The sequence below is a fragment of the Notamacropus eugenii genome, chromosome 1 (assembly GCF_028372415.1).
Source record: "Notamacropus eugenii isolate mMacEug1 chromosome 1, mMacEug1.pri_v2, whole genome shotgun sequence".
NCBI lineage: Eukaryota > Metazoa > Chordata > Mammalia > Diprotodontia > Macropodidae > Notamacropus > Notamacropus eugenii.
The window spans coordinates 427,638,167-427,662,881 of NC_092872.1; the positions used below are offsets into that span (position 1 = coordinate 427,638,167).

Here is a 24,715-nt window from a genome sequence, read left to right on the forward strand (position 1 = left end):
AAATGGGAATGCATTCTGCCTTAGTTCCTAGAGGTCAGATAAAAGTAACTGCTGCAGCCATCGGGGCACTTTTAGATCAGAATTGCTGGACTTGGGCACAGTGTTGGTGTGAGGGCATGATCACCACGCTCACCCACTTTACTGTATACAAATCACTCTGGCTAACATGGCCTATGAGCAGCATATTTAGTCCACTGATTAAATGGCATGGCCAGCGCATGTGCTCAGTTGTCACATAAGAAGTCTTTACTATCCCACATAATTAAATTTTTCTGCATATGCTCATTAACCACTTTTGGACATCAAAAGCTACTTTAGTTTACTTCATCTATAATATATTTGTCTTAAAAATATATTTAGTCACCATAAGTGACTTTGCTACAGGTAGCTAATGGACTGTTTGGCTTACCCTGGAGGATGAGTGTGTTACATGAACATAGGGTAGAGTTGCAAAATTTCAGTTCTAAGGACAACCTCTGTATGCGCATACATGCACGCACGCGCACACACACACTTTTCTGAAGGTAAATTACCATTAAAATGTCTTTTGGAATGAACTTCCAAGTTTTTTCCATTGTTAAGCAGCAGCTCTGAAGTTGAGTGGGGATGACTAGTCCGTTTTCCCGTGCTTTAACACCTCCCTTGGTTACTCCCTCTTGGTCTATTTTATTTGTTCTTTCCTCCCTTTACTAATCCTGTAGTTTCCCCCATATAGACAATATCATTTGGTAACATTTTTGTTTCTCCTCCCCTTTCAGCATTTTCTATTCTGAGGAGTTGTGTCTATTCCTCTTTTCTACCAGTCCCCTTTCAAGAAATGCAAAGTAGTTGATAAAAGTAAATAATGTGTGTTGACTGTAGGTTGGCCAGGATATGAGACCTTCACAAACTGTTACCTCTTCTGCACTTGTTGGGAAGAACTTGCTAATTTTCAAGTTCCCAAATGCATCAGTATAACTTAATATTATTCCAATGGTAAGTACAACTGACCTAGATGGCAGATTATATACTTTTGTGGCATCAGAGAATCTGACATTACCTATCTAAGTTGCTAAATTTTTAACTTTAAAAACAATTTCAAGTCCTATTTAGGCACTGGATTTTATCTTCATAAAAGTGTTGTTTTGTGCATTCAAACCATCTCAAATGCTCTCTGTACTTAGAGAGCTGCCGCAGAGACAAATCTTAGGAAATACCACTCATAGAACATTGAATCAAACAGAATTTCTCAGCAGATCGTTAAGTCTGCTTCCCATTTAATAGTCACTCTCTCAACTTGTTTCCATGATCTAATTTTCTTTATTAAAGAGTAAGAAAAAGGGTGTCATTTGAAATTTCACATTTCAAGACTTTCTCTAGAAGTGATTGGAGGGCATCTTTCTCAGGCTTTGTAGTTGTGGCTGGCAGTAAGCAGTAGCCATTTTTTGCTTGAAATCACAATACAATTTGTATGAACTTCTGTATGTTGCCAAGACATGATCTTTTTGTTGTTATTGTATTTTCTGTAAATATTTCTGGCACTAAGTTGTAAAGTAAAGACAACATGTAAATATGAAGATGTGAACTCTGTTCCCTCCTCTCTAGTATTTTATCTCTTTGTTAGAGAAGGCACAGAAGCTTGTTTGTATTTATGCCAATTCTTTGTCCAGAAGAAACACATGGAATACTGAATGTAACACATTTAGTCAATTAAATTTTAAGGAGATTCTTATCTAATGCCCTGTGTGCTTTTGGTTAGAGTCTCATTCTTTCCAACTGAACTCTTTCCATTCCTTGCTCGATCCCTGTGTGGACAGGAGCTTTTTTAGCTAATTTTTGTTCGCTTTAAGCAGCAGAATTTGTGGCCCATCCACTGTAGAGCTGGGATTCCACACCTAGGTTTTTGTGCTCTCCTTAGAAGAGTGTTATGGAATTCTAAAAGCAATTCACTCTTAATTCATCTTTATTTTTAAAATATGAAGCCCGTAGCATTTTAGGGACTCATGTCACATAAGCTACCAGTGAGTGTCCTGTCCCAAAAAGGTGAGAACCACCAGTTTAGCTGAACTGTATCAGATCACATTTGAATTCTAGAATAGGAAAATGCCCATTGGCCTGGCTTTAGTTTTGGGTGGGGGGATAGAGGACTGTTATGAGGCAGGAAAGTAATATTGTGGTATATCACAGGTCTAACCATGTTGCCACACACACACACACACACACACACACACACACACACACACACACACACACTAAACTTCAATGGCTCTCCATTGCTTCCATGATCAAATACAAAATGTTATTTATTAGACATTCAAAGCCTTTCATAAACTATCCCCTTCCTCTTTTTCTTCGTAACACCTTACTTCCTGCCCCATACTCTTTGATCCAGTGCCACTGGCCTCCTGGCTCTTCCACAAACAAGACACTCCATGTCTTGGCTCCAGGTACTCTCTCTGGTCATCCCATGGCTGGAATGCTCTCCCTCCTCCACTCTACCCACTGACTTCCCCTGACTTAAGTCCCAACTAAACTGCCTTCTTTTTCTGGAAGCCTTCCCCAAACCCTCTTAATTCTAGTGCCTTCCCTCCATTAATTACCTTCTGTTTATCCTATACATAATTTGTATGTATTTGTTTGCTTGTTTTCATTAGATTGTAACCTTGATGTCAGGGACTATCTTTTGTCTCTTTTTGTAACCCTAGTGCTTAGTTAGCACAGTGCCTACCACATAGTAGGCACTTAATGTTTTCATTGGAAAGTTTCCATTTAAACCCGTATACAATTCTAATGTATGTGTAGGGTAACTCCAGAACCCAGAAGTGTTTTAAGCATTTACTGAATTTGGTAGATATGGGTAAGACCTTGATAAATATGCAGAGAAGAATAAGACAGTCTCTATACTGAGGGAGAGCTTACAATCTAGTTTTCAGAGATTTCTGGGTAGAGGGTGAGTCTAGCTGAATCTTGAAAGATTAAGTAGGCTTTAAATTTACCAATACAACCAAGGGGCAGGAGTTATCTCCTTATACTATTTCTTCTCCCCAATGCTTAAGCCTTTGTCTGAGTTAGAACTTGCATCTCCTGCACCTTAAAAGTTCCCTGTGATGCCCCCTCACCCCAAGCCAACAGTGAGAGGGGGGTGGAACCAGAGTTCTAGGTCAAAGAATGTCAGTTCAGTTGGTATGCATGGAAATGAATGTTAAGAACCAGAACTGTCTTATCGCAGAAATCACATGCCAGGACTGGATCCCTTTACTTACTTTAACTTACTATGCTGTAGCTTCTCCCACCATTCATAGCCCTCACTTCTATAACACTAGAGGGTTATACAACACAGCAGCTGTGTGAGGGAGTTTCTACAAGTATTATCCCAGATAAGAAAACTGACTTGAAGAGACTCCTACTAAGCATCCAAGTCAGGTTTCAAACTCAGATGGACACACACATTTTACACAAGCAGAAAGATGAGTCTTGTGCCTTGCTAGCATCATACAACCCTCCCAGTGAGGATTGTGAGGGCACTGAGAACGTTAGCCTTGTGATGCCACATCTAGTCCTTTTCCCATTACACAAGGCTCTGGCTCAGCCAGAAGCTCTAGGATCAACAGTTGTAAGAATGAGTGTGAGAATGTTTTGGAAGATCTGAGTTCAAATCCAGCATCAGATCCCTCCTAGGTGTGTGACCCTGGGCAAGCCACTTAACTTCTGCCTGCTCCTCACCTGTAAAATGGGAATGGTAATGGTATTTCCCAACATTGTTGTGAGAATTCCATGACATATTTGTAAAGTGCTTAGCACAGTGCCTGGCATAGAATAGGTACTTAATAAAAGCTTGTTCTCTGAGCCTCCTAGGATTCTCTGGGCTCCACTTGTTGGCCTTTGTCAACTCTGTCCCTGTGATGGATCAGAATTGAAAAGAGCATCAAATTCAACCCATGGTTTCCTGGTGATCCCTGGTAAAAAAAAAAACAAAACAAACAAAAACCACCTCCCCCCAAGAAGCAATCAACCATCCTCTACTGGAAAATATTCAATGATATGGAGCCTGGTAAAGCAATCCTTTCCATTTAAAGGTAACTCTTATTTTTCCTTTCTGTCCAGCCTTAGTGAGATAGATCTTTCCATAATCTTGAGAACAATTTTGAATCTGGGCATGTTGGGGACCCTGAAGACCACTTGTAAGGGTGTGTAACACCTAACAAATTCTGATAAAAGCATGAGCATACATCCAGGAATTGGTTGTTAAAGGAATGGGTGGCCTCACTTCTCCTATATATCTCCAAACACAACTCCCTCTTCTACCTCTAAGATGTTTCTCTGGTCCATACGCATCTCTCCATCCACACAAATAGTAACCATCCTAAATCAATCTCTCATAATCTCTCACTTGGACTATTGTAATAGCCTTCAAATGGGTCTCCCAGCCTTCCACTCTTTTTAGCTTGCAGTCTTTCCTCAATGCAACTTCCAAAGTAATTTTTCTAAAGCACAGGTCTTATCCCATTTCAACCGCCACTCAGAAACCCCTAGTGGTTCCCTATTTCCTTTAGGACAGAAGTTTTTAACCTGGATTCTGAATTTTTATTTAAAAAAAAAATGATAACTATCTCAACATAATTGATTTCCTTTGTATATTATGTATATAGTATACAAATTATATATAATATATATTTATATTCCTACGTATATTATGCATTTAAAAACATCTTAAGAAGAAGTCCAAAGGCTTACTTGGACTGCCAAAACTGTCCAAGACCAAAACAAACCAAAAAAAAAAAAAAGCTTAAGAACTCCTATTCTTAGATAAAATATAAAGTATTCAGTAAGGCTTTTCATAGATTTAAAATTGGAAGGGATCTCAGAAATCATTTTGTTCATACCTTTGCTTTTATGGAAAAGGAAACAAGTACAGAGAAATTGATTTGCATAGTTACTCTAGTGCTAAGTAACAGTAGAGGTTCCCACCCAGGTCCTCTGACTCCAGCCCCTCTGTGCACTCCATGAGTTTTCCTTCTTTACAATCTAGCTCCAACCTACTTTTCTTGACTTATTTCCCATCAATCCCCTTCCATGAACTCTGTTTTCCATTCTCACTAGATTACTAGTTATTCCTGAACTCAACATTCAGTCTCTTGACTGTATACAAGCCTGGAATCTACTCTTTCCTTGTCTCCATATCCCAGAATTCCTTGTCATTGTTCAAGATTCCTCCTGGTGTCACCTACTTCAAGCCTTACCTGACTCCACCAGTAGTTTGTATAAGCTTAATGACAGAGCATTTGTTTTTTCTTTGTATCTTCAGTGCCTTTCCACATAGCAGTCACTTCAGTGTTTGTTTGGACACAAATGATACTGCTGAAAAGGACCTAAAAAGTCTTAACAAAAATTATGAAATCTTGGGCAAGAAGCTACAGGGGCACAATTTGTGTTTTTCTCATATGTTGAAAGCAAAAGGCACAGAAGAGAAAAACTGGTTTAGGAGTGACCAGATGGCTAAGAAGTGTCTGAGGAAAGACTTGAACTTTTGGACCACAACTTAAAGTAAAAGAATGACAGATTCCAGAGATATAGTACACCTTAAAAAAGTCTGGGAAGAATGTTTTACTAGCTGTCTTGCATATCTAACTCAAAAGGTTTTTCTAAAGGATGGAAAAGAGGAAAAATTGCCTGTATGTATTTGTACACAAATATATAGAAGGAGGGAAAAAGAAATGTGTGTATTGATAATAGCTGCATCAAGCTGGATACCCTAGAGAACTAGTTTCTAAATTATTTTTTTGATCATGTGACTCATTAGCAATGGATACTTATACTCCAAAAAGCTTATATATTAAAAAATATATAATATAAAATAATATATAATATAAAAATATAATATAAAAAATTTTATTATTCTTATAATGAGAGCAATGTTATGGAATGTCTTTTTATTTGTAATACAGCAATTTAAAGGTCTGGTTCTAAGTTCAGGTTATGTCCGTTTTTAATTATTAAATTCAGGTTACCTCAGTTTTAATTTTATTTATTAAAATTTGGTTTTAATGGCTGTCATAGCTAAAATGATACCTCACAAAGATAAGTAGATCCAAATAAAAGCAGTTAGCCTCAATAAATCATGACATTCATTTTTCAATTCCACCCACCCACCATTTAATGCACAGGTTGTTGTCAGAAATAATGTAGTAAATTTCCTTCTTCCCTGATGTCATTCAGTTGTTCTTAAAAACTGTATTAAATATTTATATGTTTAATGAATGAATTCAAAACCCACTGAATCTCTTTGGAAGATTTTTAAACACGTTATTAGAAAATTCTATTTTCAACTTTTTTACATTTGCTATTAAGAGTTTTTGTAGGTGACATTTTTTGGCAATAAAATCACATAAAGATGGAAGCATTTCCAAATATCTATTTTCAAAATGCTTTCTCTATACCACAACTTTCTCTGAAAAGCAGCTACTTTCTCATTTTTAAAAAAACAGAACAGGAGAGACAGATTAAGTGTGCCTTTTAAAAAATATATATCTACTAGGTAACATACTACTGACACCTATTTGCCATCACAGAAAAGGTCAGGACATTTGAAACACTTGTCTTTTTGTAAAAGATAAATTCATAGCTTATATTGAAGTTTGACAGCCCAAATGTTTTGCCGTAAGTTAACCAGTGAAGCTCTAAGGCACAAAACATTTCCATAGTCGTTCCCCATCTTATTATAAAGTATTGCGAAGATTCTAATAGTAATGGTTTCCTTTATTGTTGTTTAGGCATTTTTCAGTTGTATCCAACTCTTTGTGACCCCTTTGGGGATTGTCTTAGCAGAGATACTGGAGTGGTTTACTATTTCCTTCTCCAGCTCATTTGTTACATGAGGAAACTGAGTCAAAAGGGGGGTAACTGTCTTGCCCAGTATCACACAGGTCATAAGTGTCTGAGGCTGAATTTGAATTTAGGAAGGTGAGTCTTCCTGGCTCCAGGGCCAGTGCTCTATCCACTGCACCATCTAATCTGGCCCTTTCCCTTATGTTATCCACCTCAATAACCCCTTTTATACTTTGTGCCCCTCTGGTTCCAAAATCTTGGCTGCAATGACATGGAGTGAATGGATTTCACATGTGTTTACTGTTACCTTGCCCTGGAATCCTTTCTTTTTTCCAACCAAAGCAGTTGCTTGCTACACTTACTTAATTATTTCCATAAAACATTTACTGTTTTTTCCAGAAAGCATTTACTGCTAAGAAAATAACTTCTCTGGTACGTCTGCTCTTTAGAAGCTCACAAACGTGGATTCCATTATTTAAAAGGAATCTAGCAAATGCCATAAGCTGAGACACATTAGAAATATCTGTGCTTGTGTCAAACTGTATAGAAAACATCTTCATTGAACAATTTGTACTAATAATGATTTCTTCCAAGCTTCAGCAGTGTTTTTAGGTATCTTCCAACAGTATTTGTTGACAAAGAAATCCATATGAATTTTTTTTAAAATTATTTTCCATGTATTATTTCAGCCATTTTTGCCATGACAGGAAGAAGTGTTTCTCCATTTTATGTGGCCTTTCGTCTTTTACTATTAATTGAGAAAGAAGGCAACTGGATAACTCAATGGAGAGAAGGCTGGGCCCAGAGGCAGGAAATCCTGATTCAAATCTGGCTCCAGATACTTACTACCTGTGTGAACCTGGGCAAATCACTTAACTTCTATTTGCCTTAATCCATTGAAGAAGGAAACGGCAAACCATTCTAGCATCTTTGCCAAGAAACCCCCATGGACAGTATATGGTCCACAGCGTCACAAAGAGTCAGACATGACTGAATAACAAATTAAGTAAGAAACTGCAAATGAGAATTCTAAACATTTATCATTGAGTTTACCAAAAAATTTTAAAGTGCTGGATTGAATATCATGTGCCTTTAAATCCTGCTAAAAAAAAATTATACAGTTTAGTCTTTGTGTTCAAAATGCTTAGTTTTTAAATGACTTGCTAATTTTGATGGCTCCATATTATCATTGGTTAATATTTTGAGTCAAATGCTTGAATGAGGTTCATTGGTTAATAATAATGGATACAAATTCATATGTTGAATAATCTTGATGAATATGAAGCTTTTGGGCTTGAAATTTTTTTGATCACTGTGTTGACATTTTGTCAGATTATATTAGGGATCATCACTGTTCCTACATAATATGTCTGATGAAGGACACATACTAGGAAGAGGAAAACTACCAGCCCTATCATTATCTTACTGTTCCTTTGTGTTCACAATTTTAGTATTAGTATTCATAGTTTCTTTGCAGGGATATTTTTAAACCATTTGTCCATTTTGGAAAATTAGTTTACTTAAAACTAGAAAATACAATTCCCAGATTCACTGTACCAGGCACTCATAAACTGCAAAATAGCTCAATATGCTGAAAGTGGACAAAGAAATGAGGATGCCACTGCTAAACTCTCTCACAAAAAGGGAAGAAATGGTTACTGGGGTGGAAATGATCGGAATTGTGAAAGAAAAGTTAGTACTCATTCCTAGAGCCTGAGATAGAAAAAGAAGAAACCTAAATATAATCCAATATACAATTTCACTTTGGGGAAATCAAATTTTAAAGGACTCAGAGGAAGAATAAAAAGACTCCCACAGAGTCAAATTCTACTGAGGTCAGCCCAAGAAGAATCAGAGACTTTCAAGAATGAAATTATGTATGAATAAAGAGAAATAATCCCAAATGGGGACAGGGGGCAGAGGAGGAGAATGTTTGGCAGGAATAGGAATTGTCTGACTAAGCACCTGTTTTTAAAGGGAACAGAGAAAGGGGTTTAGAGATGAACAGAAATATACGGGACAGTCTTTGGAACTGATGTAATAAATTTGGTGTGTACTTTTTAAAGCAGTATGTGATGAGATTTGCAGTTTCCCATACAATACTTTGCCTTTTCTTTCTATATGGAAATGTTTATGTTGTTTGTCAAGTTCAAAATAACAACAAAAATAAATAAATCTTTAAAAGATAATGATGTGAATCACAGAGAGTCTCACCAACCACCCTATATTTAAAATAGGTATGTACTGGTTGTACATGTCACATATATCAAATTTCTTGCTATCTTGGGGAGAGATTGAGGGAGGGAAAAAAATTTGGAACTCAGAAGCTTATAAAAATAGATGATGAAAACTACATGTAATTGGAAAAAATAAAATACTATTATATGTTAACAAAAAAAGTAAAATATGTATGTACAAAAGATGAAAGTAAGAGGTAGGTAACAGGTAATAGAGGATGATTATTAGATCATATCCTGAGACTAAAAATGTGTTAGGAGTGCTAACGTACTCAGAATGAGCTGAAGTTCATTCATATCAATGGAAGCTAAGGACCACAAAACATTTTTAATAATATGGTATTATAATGTAATATCATGGTGTTAATTTTTTAAAAATTCTGAACTTCCAAATAAAATTAATATTTCCATGTGTGAAGTAGAATAGAAAAGAATTGTATATGCAACTGTGAATCTCTATTACATACAGCTTGCTTTTCCTTTAAAGTATATATTAAATTCAGCATGAAAATTTCAAAGCTGTCTTGTTTAGGTTTCCTTCTCACCTTTTTAGTGTACATTTTTAAAAAAAATTCTTCAATAACTTTTTTTATGGGAGAGCAGAATTCTAATACTATACCTCTCTCCCTCCAACCTCACCCCCATCCCATAGGGACCAAAAAAACCCCAGAAAAACAAAAACTTTATAACAAATGTGCATCATCAAGCAAAACAAGTATGACATTGTTTCTGAAAATGTATGCCCCAGTCTACACCTTCAGTACATCACCACTCTGCCCGGTGGGCAGCAAGTCTCTAGGTTGGTCATTGTTTCAATCAATTTCTTACCTTTTTCAAGGCTATTTTTCCTTACAGTTTTATTACTATATTGCTGTTAAGAAAATATCTTCTTGGCTAACATCTATCCTTTAGAAACTCACATGGATTCCATTACTGAAATGTATTCTAGCAAACACTATAAGCATTAGAAACATTAATTAGAAACATTAGAAACATGTACAAGTGTGTAAAACTGCATATAAAATTTTCATGCGAATTTATGCAAATTTTCGTTTTCCTGGTTCTACTCCTTTTTCTTTTTCATCACTTCTTTAAAGCCTTCCCAGGTTTCTCTGAAATTGTCCCTTTCATTGTTTCTTCTGACACAATAATGTTCCATTATATTCATATACCATCATTTGTTCAGTCATTTCCCAAGTGATGAGTGCCACTCTTTTAGTTCCAGTTCTCTACTATTACCTAAAGCTGCTATATCTTTTTTTCACATATGAGTTTTAAAATATGGTTGTAGGGCTTTTTTTCAAAGCTACAGTGGAGAAAAAAGAAGATCTAAGAAGGGATAGACCTATAGAAATGGGGACAGATGAAAAAATGATATCTGATGACAGAAAAGCAAGAGACATTTTACCTGCAAAATGGCATAAAAAAATGACTAATAGGGAGTTGAAAATCAAGATAAATAAGGAGCTAGTAAGGGAGCACCATGAACTAAATTCCTGAATACTGAAAAAGCTGACAGATGTGATTGCAAAGCCCTCCATCCTTGATCATCAAAAGACTACGGGACATGGGGGAGGTGCTATAGTCCGAGATAAAGACAAATGTCCTGATTGTTGCTCCCCCCACTAAAAAAAAAGTAAAGAAAACTGTTTGCAGATTATAGACGTGATTTTAATTCCAATTTTTGGAAGGCTAGGACAGATCATTAAAGAGATAAGTGAATATCCTGAAAAGTAGGTCACACCACAGCTATGAAGAGGTACAGTCTTAGATTCCCATAGCAACACACACACACACACACACACACACACACACACACATACATAACATACCCAATGCTATGTGAGAGGAGCTGGTGTAGATGGTAGAGCAAAGGCAGGGGCAGGGGCAGAGTACCTTCTCTCCCATTATAGAAAGTCCAAGAAAGCAAGTGAGCTTCTCCGCATTTTCACACCCTCAGCAGGTGGAAAGAAAAAAGTGGTAGGAGGTGAAGTCATTCCTTTTAAGGTTTACTGAGTTCCTGACTTGGTGGCCCATGGACTCTGATATGGCCCCCTCACCTTGAGGTGGGAAAGGAGGTACTTGGAATTACGTATGTCCTTTAATAAGGGGCTGAAATCCTTTCAATCCCCACAGGGCCAGAGCACATGATCAAATAGAATTGCCTCTATTATTATGTTAGTTTTGGAGGCTGAGAGAAGGGTAAAGAAAGGCTTGAAGTATTGGGGAGTTCATAAGCTCAATCAGGAAGAAAACTAGGGATACTAATGGATAGAGGTAAGGAAGGAGTATGCTCCGTGCAGGGGGTACAGCCAGTGCAAAGGCATTGGAGAAAGGGAATCTTCAGGCCAGAGCTAAAAGGAACCTCAGAAGCAATCAAGTCCAACCCTCTCATTTTACAGATGAGAAAACTAAAGGGCAGGAGGTTAAATGATTTGCCCAAGGTCATAAAGGTACTAAGCATTAGAAATGAGGTTTGAAACCAGTTCCTCCAACTTTAGCCAGCACTCTCTTCCCTGGGATATCATGTATGAAGGTGCAGCTAGATGGTACAGTAGATGGAGTACCAGTCCTGGAAACAGGAAGACTCCTGTTCCTGAGTTCAAATCTGGCCTCAGACTCTTACTAGCTGTGTGACTCTGGACAAGTCACTTAACCCCGTTTGCCTCTGTTTCCTCGTCTGTCAAATGAACTGGAGAAGGAAATGGCAAATCACTCCAGCATCTTTGCCCATACCCCAAATGGAGTCAAAAAAGACTTGGATACAACTGAAATCACTGAAGAACAATCATGTATGAAAAGCAATAAGAAGACCAATTTGGGTGAACTGTAGAGTAGGTGAAAGGGACTGAGTGTAACAACAAGTTCGGAAAGATAGGCTGGGGGCAAGTGATGCAGGGCTTTAAATGCCATCAAGAGGAGTTTATAGTTCATTCTAGAGGTAAAAGCAAGCTGCTAGAAGAGGTTTTTTGGTTTGTTTTTTGAAGAGGTGGGAGTTATATGGTCAAACCTGAGTGTTAGGAGAAAATACTTTGAGCATGATTGGAAAAATGATTGGACAGCCTTGGCTGATGGGGGAGGAGGGCAGTGTGTGCAATAGATGTCTGATAAAACAATCAACCAATCAATAAATGTTTATTAAGCACCTACTATGTGCCAGGAACTGCATCAAATGCTAGGGATACAAAAAGAGACAAAAACTAGTCTCTGTGGTGAAGGAGTTCACAATACTAATAGAAGAGACAACCTGCAAACAACTATATACAAGCAAGATATATAGGATAAATAGATAATTAACCAAGGGAAGTCACTGGAATTAAGAGGGGTTGGGACAGGCTTCCTATAGAAGGTAGGATTTTAGTTGGAATTTAAAAGGTCAATAGTCAGAGCTGAGGGGGAAGAGCATTCCAGTCATAGGGAACCATCAGAGGGAATGCCTGGAGCCCAGCTGGGAGACTGGTGTCACTGGAGTGAAAGATACATATTGAAGAGTAAGGTGAAAGAAGACTAGAAAGGTAGGAGAGGTCTAGATTGCGAAGGGCTTTAAATGCTAAACAGAACCTTCTGTAGTTAATCCTAGAGGTAATAGGGAGCCACTGGAGTTTACTGAGTGAGAGTGTGTGTGTGTGTGTGTGTGTGTGTGTGTGTGTGTGTGTGTGTGTGTGTATGACATGATCAGACCTGTGCTTTAGGAAAATAACTTAAGTAGCTAAATGGAGGATGGATTAGAGCAGGAAGAACCAGGAGGCAGGCTGACCCACCAGCAGTTTATTGCAGTAATCGAGGTGAGAGGTGATGAGGGTCTGCACCAGGATGGTGACAATGTAAAGGAGAGAAGGGGGCATATTTTAAGGTGAAATGAACAAGCCTTGTCAACAGTTTGAATATGGGGGAGTGAGGGATGGTGAGGAATCTAGGCAATGTAAGGGACTGGGAGGGTGCGGAAGAAGGCTGGGTAGGGGGAGGGAGACTTTAGGGGGAAAGATAATGAGGTCCATTTTGGTCATATTGACATCCAATTCGAGATGAAGCTGTTGAAGATATGAGATTAAAGGTCAGCAGAGAGACTGAACAGGATAGATAGATTTGAGAATCATCAGCAAAGAGACAGTAATTAAGTCTATGGGAGCTAATAAGATCACCAAGAGGAACATCTACAGTTAGAGCCTGTGATCGGGAGGATGATCCAGCAAAGAAGACAGAGAAGGAGCAGTCAGATAGGTAGGAGGAGAACCAGGAGAGAGCGACTTCCCCAAAACCTAGAGAACAGAGAGTATCAAGGGGGAGAGAGTGATCAACAGTGTCCAAGGCTGCAGAGAGGTCAAGGAGAATGAGGATGGAGAAAAGACCAATGGATTTGTCAACTACAAGATCTTTGGAGAGAGCAGGATCTGTTGATTGATAAGGTTGGAAGGCAGATTGTAAAGGGTTAAGAAAAGGGGAAAGAGGAATTGGGGGAGGGGGATTAGAAAGGAGGCTCTTGAAGACTGGGTAAGATGGACAGGGTTCTGAGGACTAGATAGCCCTCAAACTGAAATCTCATCTCCTGATAATTCTCACCCACTGCTTCTAGTTCTACCAGAGGAGGGGATGCCCAAGAGGAACAACTTGAACCCCTTTTCCCAGTGCCAGACTTTTAGCTAAGACAGTGATCATGTTCATTCCCCTACCACCTGAAGTCTTCAGCGCATTAGGACAGCTTTAAAACACTTTGACTTCCACCCCTAGTTTTGATTTTTCTTACCCAGGCTACGAGCATAGAGGTCAGTCTCTCCCACTAATCTAAACCAGAGCCCTCCTCCCAAAAATACCCTTCAAATAATGTCCTCCTTACACACACACACACACACACACACACACACACACACACACACACACACACACACACACACACACACACACACACACACACACACACCACCTTCCCCTTCTGTTCCCCTAGGCACGACCTGCCATCTCTCTCCCTCTCCAAACCTCTTCTGTTAGTCCCTTCCCTGCAGGGGGCAGAAGATGCCTGAGTGATGTGTGTGTATATGTGTGTGTGTGTGTGTGTGTGTGTGTGTGTGTGTGTGTGTGTTTGTCCGTTGCCAAAGAAGACCATGCCATCAGAGAAATAATGACCTGACTAGCACTTGACTTTGTTTTGAGTGAGGGAGGACTGTGCAGGTCACCAGCCTCACTTCTCCTCCAGAGTCATCTGAATCCAGTGACCAGATACTCATCAGGATGACTGGAGATGACCCAGGATGAGGCAATTGGGTTTACGTGACTTGCCCAAGGTCACACAGCTAGTGAGTATCAAGTGTCTGAGGTGACATTTGAACTCAGGTCCTCCTGACTCCTGAAGAGTGACAAACACATGCAGGATGACTGACAAATCTTTCTTCTCTCTCCTCAGTCCTTATCTTTCTCTATTTACCTCCCAGTTTTGATTACTTTCTAAGTTTCTGCTTGTTCTTAGTTCTATGGTGATTTTTAATCTGTGCTTCCTTCTCTCAGAGCGTCTGACATCTAGCTCCCTCTCTATCCTTGTCTCTCCACAACCCCTCCAAACTCCCCCTCCCCCATTTTCCATTTCTTTATACATCTTTGTCTTGAGCTCTAATCATCTCTCAGGGCTGTGAGGAAGTGTGGGGAGGCAAGTCTGGTGCATGAGGAGTGTGGAGTTTGGAGGCTCACTGCACTTCAGTCACAGAAGTCCCCCACACTGTCCCACAGTCATCATAATGGATAGGACAGTAAACTGGGGGACCTAGGCTCTGCTCCAGACTTGTATACTTACTAGATATCGAGACTGTGGGTAGATCACAACATCCCAGAGCCTCAGTAGTTTCAGCTGACAAATGGGAATAACACTTCTACCTCACTGGTTTGTTCTGAGGAAAGTAGTTTGCAAACCTTAAAGTGTTAAGTAATGAGTTAACACTATAGAACATTAGATTTAGAGACCATAGAGATTATAACCACTGAGGGCCTAGACACCAGACCTCTTGCCATCTGGACCCAGTCCAAGTCCAGAGCCTCCCCAATACCAACCATGGGGGAAAAAATAAAAAATAATACCAGCTAATAGCACTTTAGGTTTTGAAAAGCACTTCACATATGTGGAGGATCCTCAAAGTCCTTCTGCAATTTTAACCTTGAAACTTTGCGTACATCCCGTGTGATTTCCCTTGAGTTTCACCACCACCATCTAAGGTGGGTGCTATTCTTAATCCTCACCGAGGCAAAGACAAAGCGATCTGCTTCGGGCTGGATTCCAGTTCCAGCGTCCCTGCCTCCCAGGGCCTCTCCCTGTCCACCAGGTACCCAGCTGTCCAGATCCAAACGTGGGGAAGGGGAGCCGAGTGAAGCCAAGCGACCTCAGGCCCAAAGGACACAGCCCCGGGTGAGAAGAGCAAAGCAGCACCGGGTCTGGGGAAAGCGTAAATACATCCTCTTCTCTGAATCAACAAGAATTTATTACAAAAAAGCCAAAGGGAGACAATTCCTCCTCTGAAAAGGTATTGCAGACACGTGCCTACATACGTACACGCCCTATGTGTGTAAACATGCATATTCTCCCTCGACAGAACGCAGAAGCAGCCCCACTACACAGCACACACGTGCACATGCACACACATGTTCACGAGCACACACAGAAGCACGTGCGCACCATGGGGCGGGCTCTGGCTCCTGTCGTTAGGCACGTGGGCTGGTGCGCATGCGCTGACACGCGCTGGCGCGCAGGCGCAGCAAGCTTGTCCGAGATGCGGTTCCCTTGTGGAAAAGGCCGGTCAGCTGGCTCTTGGAAAGGCGCCATGACGTGGAAGGGAAATGCCCTACTTTCCGATATGCGGGTGGCGGATCTGGGGGAGACTGATCGCTGATTGCGTAGGCTACACTGGCAGCCCGAAGGGAGGCTGGCCCTCCTCCTTGCATCCTGGAGAGGCCTTGATGGAGGCCTCCCGTGGGCGCACGCGGCCCGGGGCAGCCTCCCACGGTGCCACGATGGAGGGGAGGGGAGCCCGGCTTAAAGGGAGCGCGCCAGGGGCTGGGGCCGACTCAGACCGGCTCGGCCCGGCCGGTTTTGTGGTCCGTTTAACGCAGGATCTGGACGAGATCAGACTCCCACCAATTCAGTTCAACAAGCATTTAATCAAGTGCCCACGTGGTACCAGGAGAAAGATACGGGGAGACACCGGGGCGGCTGGAAGCTTCGGAAGGCCGCGGGTGCGTCCCTGTTTCTGGGGTGATCGGGCGCGAAGCCCAGTCTGAGGACGCGAGCGTGTGCGCCTGCGGGAACGTGTCCGTGAGGGTCTGTCAGTGCCTGCGCCCCTCCCCCTCTGCTTAGAGAGCAAGAATCCCGGGACTGGAGCAAGGTCCTCCTCTCCTCCCGAAGGGCATGGGGTTGTTGGGCCGAGTTCAACCCTGCCCTATGACCCCGCGCTGGCGACCCGCTTTGGGGTCTTGGCAGAGATGGATACTGCAGTGGTTTGCCATTTCCGTCTCCAGCTCATTTTTATGGATAACAAAAGAGAGGCAGACAGGGCGCAGGGTCATAGGGCAGTCGTGTCTGGGGCCACATTTGATCTCAGCAAGATGCGCGCCTACAAGTTTAGGGGAGAGAAAACAACCTTGTCCCTCCCGTCCTTGTCCAGCAGAGGACGCTGTAGCCCACGTACCCGTTTTGGCGCCTGCGCAGACAGGGCGGAAGTGACGCCATGGCTTGGCGTTATAAAGCCTCTGCGGGGCCCCGTTCTTCCTTTCGCAGCGGCCGTCATGGAGCCCCTTCCTGTCTCTCGCCTGTCGTCCCCAGCCGCGCCTCCCCGGCGGCTTGACCCTCCCTGAGTTCACTGCGGAGGGCCGGTGAGAGCCGAGTCGGGCCTTCCCCGTGGCAGCCGTGCCTCCATTGGTCCCCTCGCCCCGCGGGGTGCGCACCTGCAACACGGCTGCTCGAGATGGTGCGTGGTCCAGGGCGGGAAGAAAAGGTGCGGGGGAGTCTGCTCGCTTATGGCGCCCCCGGTGGGGGGGGGGGGGGGGGTCTGTCTTTGGGGAAGAGGGCTTAGACCCGTCCGGCGTGCGGGACGGAGAGTGGGGTCCAGAGGCGTGCAGGTGGCACTGTGAAGGAAGGAGCCCACGTGTGTTGAGCGGCCGCCGGGGCGCCTCCATCCGCGTCCTGGAACACCGTCCCGGCCCTGCATTCGAAAGTGATCGTGGTCTGACTGTGGCCTGGTCATCGATAGTGCAGGGAAAGAAACTCCTGAAAGGCTTTTCCCGTGTTTGAAGGGTCAGCACCCGGCCCTTTTCAAACCCTGTACCTTTCACACACGTGGCCCTTGGGCCGGACCGCTACAGAGTGGGGGGAGGGCTTGGAGGAAGGGGCTAGGGACCGAGAAGGCAAAGTTTGGGGAGCGCTGGGACGTGAGCGGCTCACGGAGACTTGATTGTCTTGTCCTTCATTTTAGGTTGTCTTTTTATCCTACCGGGCCGTTTCGAGCCCATCGTCTACAAGAGGATTCTGTCTTGGTCAAATGCTTTTGCCCTCCCCGAGGTAAGGAGGTTTCTGCTGATCTAAGTGCAAGGGGAGGGAATCACTGATCTTAGCTCTTCCTCTTAGAGGTGAATACAGCTGAAATGGGCACTAACATCGTACTGGAACAAGTATTCCAACGCAGATCTTTGGAAGTCTTAGGACTGTATCTTAGGTTTGTTACTCTTGGAAGGGAAGGAGCATTTATTGAGCACTTATCCCTAAGAGAATCCTTAAATATCAAGACCCTTGGAGGTCTTAAGATTGTTTTTAGTTTTGTCACTCTTAGGATAGAAGAAAAGGTACTTTTTATTAATCACCTCTTACGTGTCAGGTACTGTGCTAGATGCTTTACAGATGTTATCTAATTTGATCTTCATAACAACCCAGGGTGGTTGATACTATTATGATCCCTCCCAGGGTCACGCAAGTTAATAAGTGTCTAAGCCTAGGTTTTAACTCCAGTGTTGCTGGCTCCAAGCCCATTGAACCACCAACTGCTCTAAGACTCTTGCCTTGGTGCCATTTGTCTGGTGCATATAACCCTAATAGGTATAAAGAGCTTAACGGTGTGGATATGGTGGAAACAATGCTAGGTTTAGAAATAAGGGATCTAATTTAAAATCTTGGCTCTGATACTTCATGGTCTTATGAAATTTCACCAATTTTTTTTCATTTGTGTGTTTCTTCTGAATCACTCCCTACTTTTGAACCTATGTTGTTAGTGTTTAACTATGCCACCTAGGTTTGGTTGTACAAGGTAAAGATTATTTTTTCTTGTGTTTGAAATCAATCTTTGAAATAGCACCAAATTTGACTCAAAAGACTAAAGTTTGAACTTGGCTCTTAGTTAAGTTCCTTGGAATATTTGACAGTGGACCAAGTGGGTCTTAGTTTCCTTGTGTATAAACTGTTAGTGGTGATAGAGACTGGTTCTGTTTTTCTTGGGAATTCCCTTCTATTAATGCAGGTTGGCATCTTGTCTGCAACTTGCAGTCTTTTAAAAGAGTTACTTGGAGCAGAGGTGGGCAAACTACAGAACTATCCAGTTCACCACCTGCTTTCATCCAGCCCACAAACTTCATTTAAATCCATTGCAGGTTAGGTGACTTGCCCAGGCACTGCAGCCATTGTCATTGGATGAAACTTAATCCATTTCTCTTGACTTCTATACAGTGATGCCTCTCAGAAAAGTACTTGAACTAATAAAGCCCACACAGGTTATAAAGAAAATGCTCTGCCAGCTACAAAGTGATGGATAAATGTGAGTGCTAGTTTATCTTTAGTAAAACTTGAATGTTAAGGTGTTACTCCTTGCTCATCCTTTGGTGAATGATAAATTATGAAGTGGCTTAGAGAGGCAGTGTAGTGAGACTTCTCATAGAACTGGACCATACTTGATTGCTGAGCATGCTTATTCACAAGAAAGCCGAGAAGTAGATCTAGAAACAACACAAAACTATAAAATCATGATAAGTGACATACCTGTCCCAGGACCCTGTGAGCTAAACCCTATTACTAGAGAAATGAAGTTGCTATTTAAGTATAGCTGAAGATCCTTATTCCTCTAGCTTCTGGCTGAGTTTTACTTCTAGGTATCTACAGCCAGCTTTATATGTCAGTCTCCTCTAGAACAGGCAGAGATTCTCAGCCTTTTTTGTCATGGATCCCTTTGGCGTTCTGGTTCAGTTTTTGGACCCCTGAATCCTGTTTAAGAGCATAAAATACATACGATTGCAAAGGAAACCAATTACATTGAAATAATTTAAAATATATTGTTATAAACTCCTGTCTTAGTGTCTGTGCTTTGCCCACAATAGACTTTTCAAATCGTTGAGGATATTCTCTTTGGCAAATATCACTTATGTACTGGATGCTGGGTATACAAAGATAGTGAAACTGTCTGGCTTCGGGGTATGGCTTACATTTTATGGGTTAAGAGGATGAGGAAGATGGGATCCCTAGCTTAAAATAGGATCAAACAGATTCTCAGGACTTGGATTTTGGGCCATGTTTTAGGTTACTAAAATAATTGCTTGAAGAAACTGTTGGCCTTAGGGGCCCTTAGTGGGTATCACTCCTGATTGCATCTCACAGAGCCACTTGTTTTTCCCTTGTTTCAGGACTCTAGTCAGTTGGCCTACATTTCTGGAATAGCATAAAACATCAAGAAGAAAAAAATAAGTTACAAAGCCTGGCTTCAACAGAATTCTGGTCATGATGGACTTGCCTTGCTGAAATGAAACACCATGGTGGGAAAAGGGAGAATTACCTGGATCTAGATATCTCATCCTCTGGAAAATCTCTGGGGCTTCTGGCACAAAGGGAAGAGAAAGCTCCTGTGAGCCTGGTCATTCACTACTACTCACCTCTGGGGTAACATTCCCAACCTAATCTTACCTCCCACTTTTTTGTTTCCTTGTGGCTTCTGGACCTGAATACTCTTGTTCTTCTCTACCATCCTTACTTGACCTTTTTTCCATCATGGTTCATTATTCTCACAGTAAGTTAAGTCCTAATAGGCTTCCATTTGAGTTAAGAAACTATTATAGTAAGTGGTAAACTGTTTTGGAAGAATTTGTGAAATTTAGAATGTAGTATCTTATAAAAATGTTTGGAAAAGTATGGACTGCTCCTAAATTAGTTCACAAAAACTCTAGTTTGGCCATAACAAATCATATTGATGACACTGTTTCTAAATAAATTTGATCATGCTTATAAAGCCCTATGATGTTACTGTAAATTTCTTTGTTCTTTAAAAAAACAACTTTGTATATGTATGTATGAATGGCTTCAAACTGTATCATAATTGGTAGTAGATGGCATTAATTTGGTATTTTACCATGGTGTTGGGGAGGGAGGGAATAACCATCAAAGGTCCTTTTATTAATGTATATTTGAATATACTTGGAGTTTATTCCTGAGTACTTACTAATGTTTCTTCAACAGGTCATTCCCATATTAGCAGTTATTGACCTAGAACACTGAAATTTTTAAAAGTAGGCTTTAAATGTTGGCACAAATGTTTCCAGTCAGCTCTCTTGGAGGTAAATGTAAAAAATTTAAATGGTTTATTAATATTAAGCATGTATAAGACAGAAGAAATAAACAACTATAAAAAGATGTTCTTCCTGTGCAAGTACAAGCCTTTTGCATGCTATCAGTGAAAGTAGAAAGGACATAACAGTTATAGTTACATAGAGATATATACACTTAAGATATGCTGTATCTTCACTTACAAAAAGTGTAGATACTACACAAATAATGTTTTCATAAATGTTACCTAAAACTATTTAAATTTAAAGGATAAATTGAAACATAAGTAAGGCTTATTTTTAGAAGGAAAGTAACAGGACCTAAGGTTCAAAGCTGTGTGACCTTGGGCAAGTCACTTCAACATATGGGTATTTACTAGTCTGTGAAGAGGTGAGGTGGCTATCTCCCAAGCTGCTTAACATAAGTACATGAAAAGTGAAACTACATGTACATGAGTACACAAGTGCTGCACTACAGGTCTGCCATATTCTTTGCTGTTTACTGGGTTTTTAGAGATCTGGAAGTGTGAATGTGGGCACAAACACAATACTGGCAGCTGTGTTTAAAATCAAGAACCACTGATAAGTAAAGAATTGTGACCAAGCTGGGGCAAGATCTTGGGATGATCATGCTGTTGAAGCAAGCAAAGGGGTGACAGACTTAGAATAAATGAGCTGGTATTTCAGCTTTAGACCCTCATAAGATAGCTGAGGACAGCTATCTGAATTAGGGCTTAGCAGGAAATCTGCTAATTGTCCATTAAAACTGAAAAGGGGTGAGCCTGGGAGAGGTGCCTTACTTTTGAGCCACCAAAGCAGTCATCAGATGTGGCAAACAGATCACCATAGCAGGTTGCCATGACAAGCTAGAAGAATTTTATCTCTAGTTCTTCAGGGAGAAGAAAAGGTATCCTTTAAAAGAATGAGACCTTCTTTGAGAAGGAACTGAGACAAGCCCTAACAGTTACCAAAATGTAGGCTAGTGGACAAATGGATCAAAAAGAATCTATGGAATTAAGTAATAGGTAGGAAGCACTTCCTAATTAGTGGGGAATGATTTAAATCCACAGTAGGAAGCAATTTTTTGTGGATCTTAAGATCCCATCAGAAGATAAGTCATCCAGTGAAGGTCAGCAATGAGACAAATACTGGTTGCTGGTCACTCCCTGCTGAGGGGTACCAACATAGCTACCTGTCAAAGACGAGAAAGCTCTAGTATCTTCCTGAGGAATGTTACCCAAGGATGTGACAAAGTGTTCTGAGAAATATCAAATGTGATGACCACTATCCACACGAGATGATTTATAGAAGGAAAGATAATACCACTAAAAGGAGCCTAGAAAGTACTGCTAAACTAAGGATAAGCATATTTTCATCCCTCTACTATTAATGTAGAAGCTTCAAAAGAAAAGTCGAGATTTAGGAAGCAGATTACCTGGTCAAGAAGCCACTATATGGGAACGATTTCAATTTCTGAATAAAGCTTAAGATGTATGAATAATGGCTTTGCATACAGACTATATGCAGAATAATAGCTAGTAAAAAGACGTTACCTCAATTCCCAGCAAAATTCTAGAACCTGAGGATTACATAGTGAGCATTTAGAAAGGGAATTAGTGATCAAAACTTTATCAAGAATAGGTCATGTCAGACTAGCTTCATTTTCTTTTTGACCTTTTGGGATGCCAGATAACAAACTGGAGCAAGTTCAAAAGAAGATGACCAGAATGAGACTGGTTTCCAAAGAACATGGGATTTTTATCCGAAAGAGAAGAAAACTTAAGAGGAAAAGGATCATTAAGGAAAGGGCTGTCATATGATAGGGAAATTAGACCTGTTCTACTTTGACCCAAAAAGCAAAAGTATGTACATCAGGTGGAAGCTGCACTAAGGTAGATGTCAGCTCAACTTCCTAACTAGAAGAGCTATCCCAAAGACGAATGGGTTTCCCTGGGAGGTAGTAGGTTCACCCCCATTGGAGGTCTTCTGGTGAAGGCTAGATGGAGATGTACCAGAGATTCCTAGTGAGGTATAGATTGGACCAGATAAAACTCTTAAATCAAATCCAACTCTTACTTTCTGTGGCCTGTTATCTTTTGGCACAAGTGCTAGATGGGGTTGCCAACTCCTTTCTTAGAATGACAACAAGTGAAAGCTATAAAAGCTTTGGTTAAAGGTATTCTTAATATCAAAAATAGGTTACTTATATTTACAACAGAACATAGAGACATATTTTAGAAAAGTTTGGCTCAAAACTTCTTAGGGAATTATTTACAATTTTCTTCCTGCTTCATTAACTTAAAAACAGTGAGATTCCATATGCCAAATGAAAAAAGGCACATAAGACATTCCCCTCCAAAAGTATACCCTTATGGTTTAAGAAATAATTTTTTACCTTGTTGCTCATCTAGTTCTAATCTTAAAGATGATCATGGGAATAAAATTCCACGTCACTGTAATTTGCCCCCTGAAGACATCTGATACATTCTTAATAACCTAAGAAAGAAAACTGCAATATGGTGGGTGCCAAAACCAATCAGGAGTTGTATGAAGATAATTATAAATTAAAGGTCTCACTGCCAAGCACAGTTTCTGTCTGTTATGCCACATTTTGGATAAATAAAAATATAAAAAGTACTGAAATCATTCTGCAGTTTTTACACCACACGATACAGGGTGTCCCAAGAGACTCTGTACATGTGCAGAAGGGGAAGTTCCAAAGAAATGCCTATCTTTTCAGAAAATGGGGAACTGACCTGTATCTGATTTTTTTTTTTTTCCTGAAACCACATGGTTAATGATTGGCTCTTTCACTGACAACATCTTGCAGTCGCTTCAGTAATACATCGTCATTTTCCTGGCAGAGGCGCTTAGTTGGTGATTGGGTATCACCATCAATGGTTAATGCTCGCTTCTTGCTTCTTGGTTCGCCATGTTTGATCATATTGTTGATGTCTTTCAAACTCTGTCAAAAACAGAAAAACTTTAGACAAAATCCTCCCTATATGTGTGCGTGCACAGTTTTAGGCAAAAACCTCCTCACTGCATCTAGGACAGTGTGCTAAGTGTAGTGGATTAGATCTCATCCTTTTAAGGAATTTTAAGATCACTCACTCAGATTTTCACCTACGGGAGGTAAGTACCTGTAACTCATCTTCCTAGGACATGTCTGTACATTTTATAACTAAAATTAATTGGTGTCTCTTAATACTTAAGTATTTTAAAGTAGTTGGTATCTTCTAAATACATGGAACAAATGTGGGTGAACCAACAAAAACCTTGCCTGCCTCATCTGAGGATTCCTTAATGTTTATTCTAAGTGAATTTCTTGAGAATATTCAACTTAAAATAATGAGGACATGAAGAAACTGAAAACTGGACATGAAAAGCGGTTCTTTTATAATTTTTACTCCTGAAATTTAGTACCTTTCCAATAAAAGTTCAAAGTAAAAAACAAAACAATCAAAAGCTAAAAGAAAAACAAATTAATTTTTAAAACGATGTTAAAAGTGCTTAAGCACTGACCTTGGAAGGGCTGCCATTGAACCTGTAAAGCAGAGCTGTCCTTGGGGTAAGGCAGGTCCCATTCTTGTGTGGGGACACATAAACGGAGTGTTGTTGAGAGATCCGACGAGGTGACACTGGTTGCTGCTTAATGTTTGGGAAAGGAGACAGAGGCAGAGCTTCCATCTGAAATTTTAAAATATGTCATTTTGGGTGTAGTTGCTTAAGGATTTTTTTTAAGCCTAGCAACTTTTTTTTTTTTAATATTTTTGGATGTCTGCTTAGCTGGAATTAAAAAACAAACTGCTTCCTACTACCATCTGTGTTTCAGCACTTAACAGATGAACCTGCATCTTTCTAGGTTCATTAGAATTCTACCCTGAGTCCGAGGTGCTGCAAACACTGGTCTTTCAAAGTGTAAGACTGTGTAAGAGCAGCTCTAATTAAGGGTAACCTTACATTTACATTTTTTTATGAGTAGAACAGTTAAGGAGGGTCAGAACCTGATTACCAAATATATACGTCTATTGTTCAGTCATATTTCACTCTCCATAACCCCAATTCAGGGTTTTCTTGGCAAAGATAATGGTGTGGTTTGCCTCTTCCTTCCTTCATTTGATAGA

General features: G+C 40.6%; 2 protein-coding genes and 1 non-coding gene across 4 annotated transcripts in view; 2 read left to right on the plus strand and 1 right to left on the minus strand.

The window, feature by feature from the left end:
• The first annotated feature begins 16,315 nt into the window (after positions 1–16,315).
• Positions 16,316–20,275, plus strand: LOC140518948 (uncharacterized). Its single transcript, XM_072631519.1, has 3 exons — positions 16,316–16,984; positions 17,489–17,574; positions 19,677–20,275. Exon 1 carries the CDS (start codon positions 16,500–16,502, stop codon positions 16,869–16,871), a length of 372 nt encoding a protein of 123 aa, XP_072487620.1. The 5' UTR covers positions 16,316–16,499; the 3' UTR covers positions 16,872–16,984; positions 17,489–17,574; positions 19,677–20,275.
• LOC140521828 (small nucleolar RNA SNORA71) lies at positions 17,217–17,351 on the plus strand. Its single transcript, XR_011973110.1, has one exon. It is a non-coding gene; the product is annotated as a small nucleolar RNA SNORA71 (small nucleolar RNA).
• Positions 20,276–20,601: 326 nt separating the features above from the next.
• Positions 20,602–24,715, minus strand: part of RBL1 (RB transcriptional corepressor like 1) — a 66,888-nt gene continuing 62,774 nt past the window's right edge. For both annotated transcript variants that reach the window (XM_072631505.1, XM_072631504.1), the window contains 2 exons: positions 24,114–24,278; positions 20,602–23,553 (listed from right to left, as the gene is read on the minus strand). In XM_072631505.1, coding sequence (XP_072487606.1) covers positions 23,383–23,553; positions 24,114–24,278 — 336 coding nt within the window. In that variant the 3' untranslated portion in view covers positions 20,602–23,382. The remainder of the gene's footprint in view (positions 23,554–24,113; positions 24,279–24,715) is intronic.

What these genes read in the sequence shown, in the direction of transcription:
- LOC140518948 (XM_072631519.1), top strand. Translation starts at nt 16,500, where the DNA reads ATGGATACTGCAGTGGTTTGCCATTTCCGTCTCCAGCTCATTTTTATG.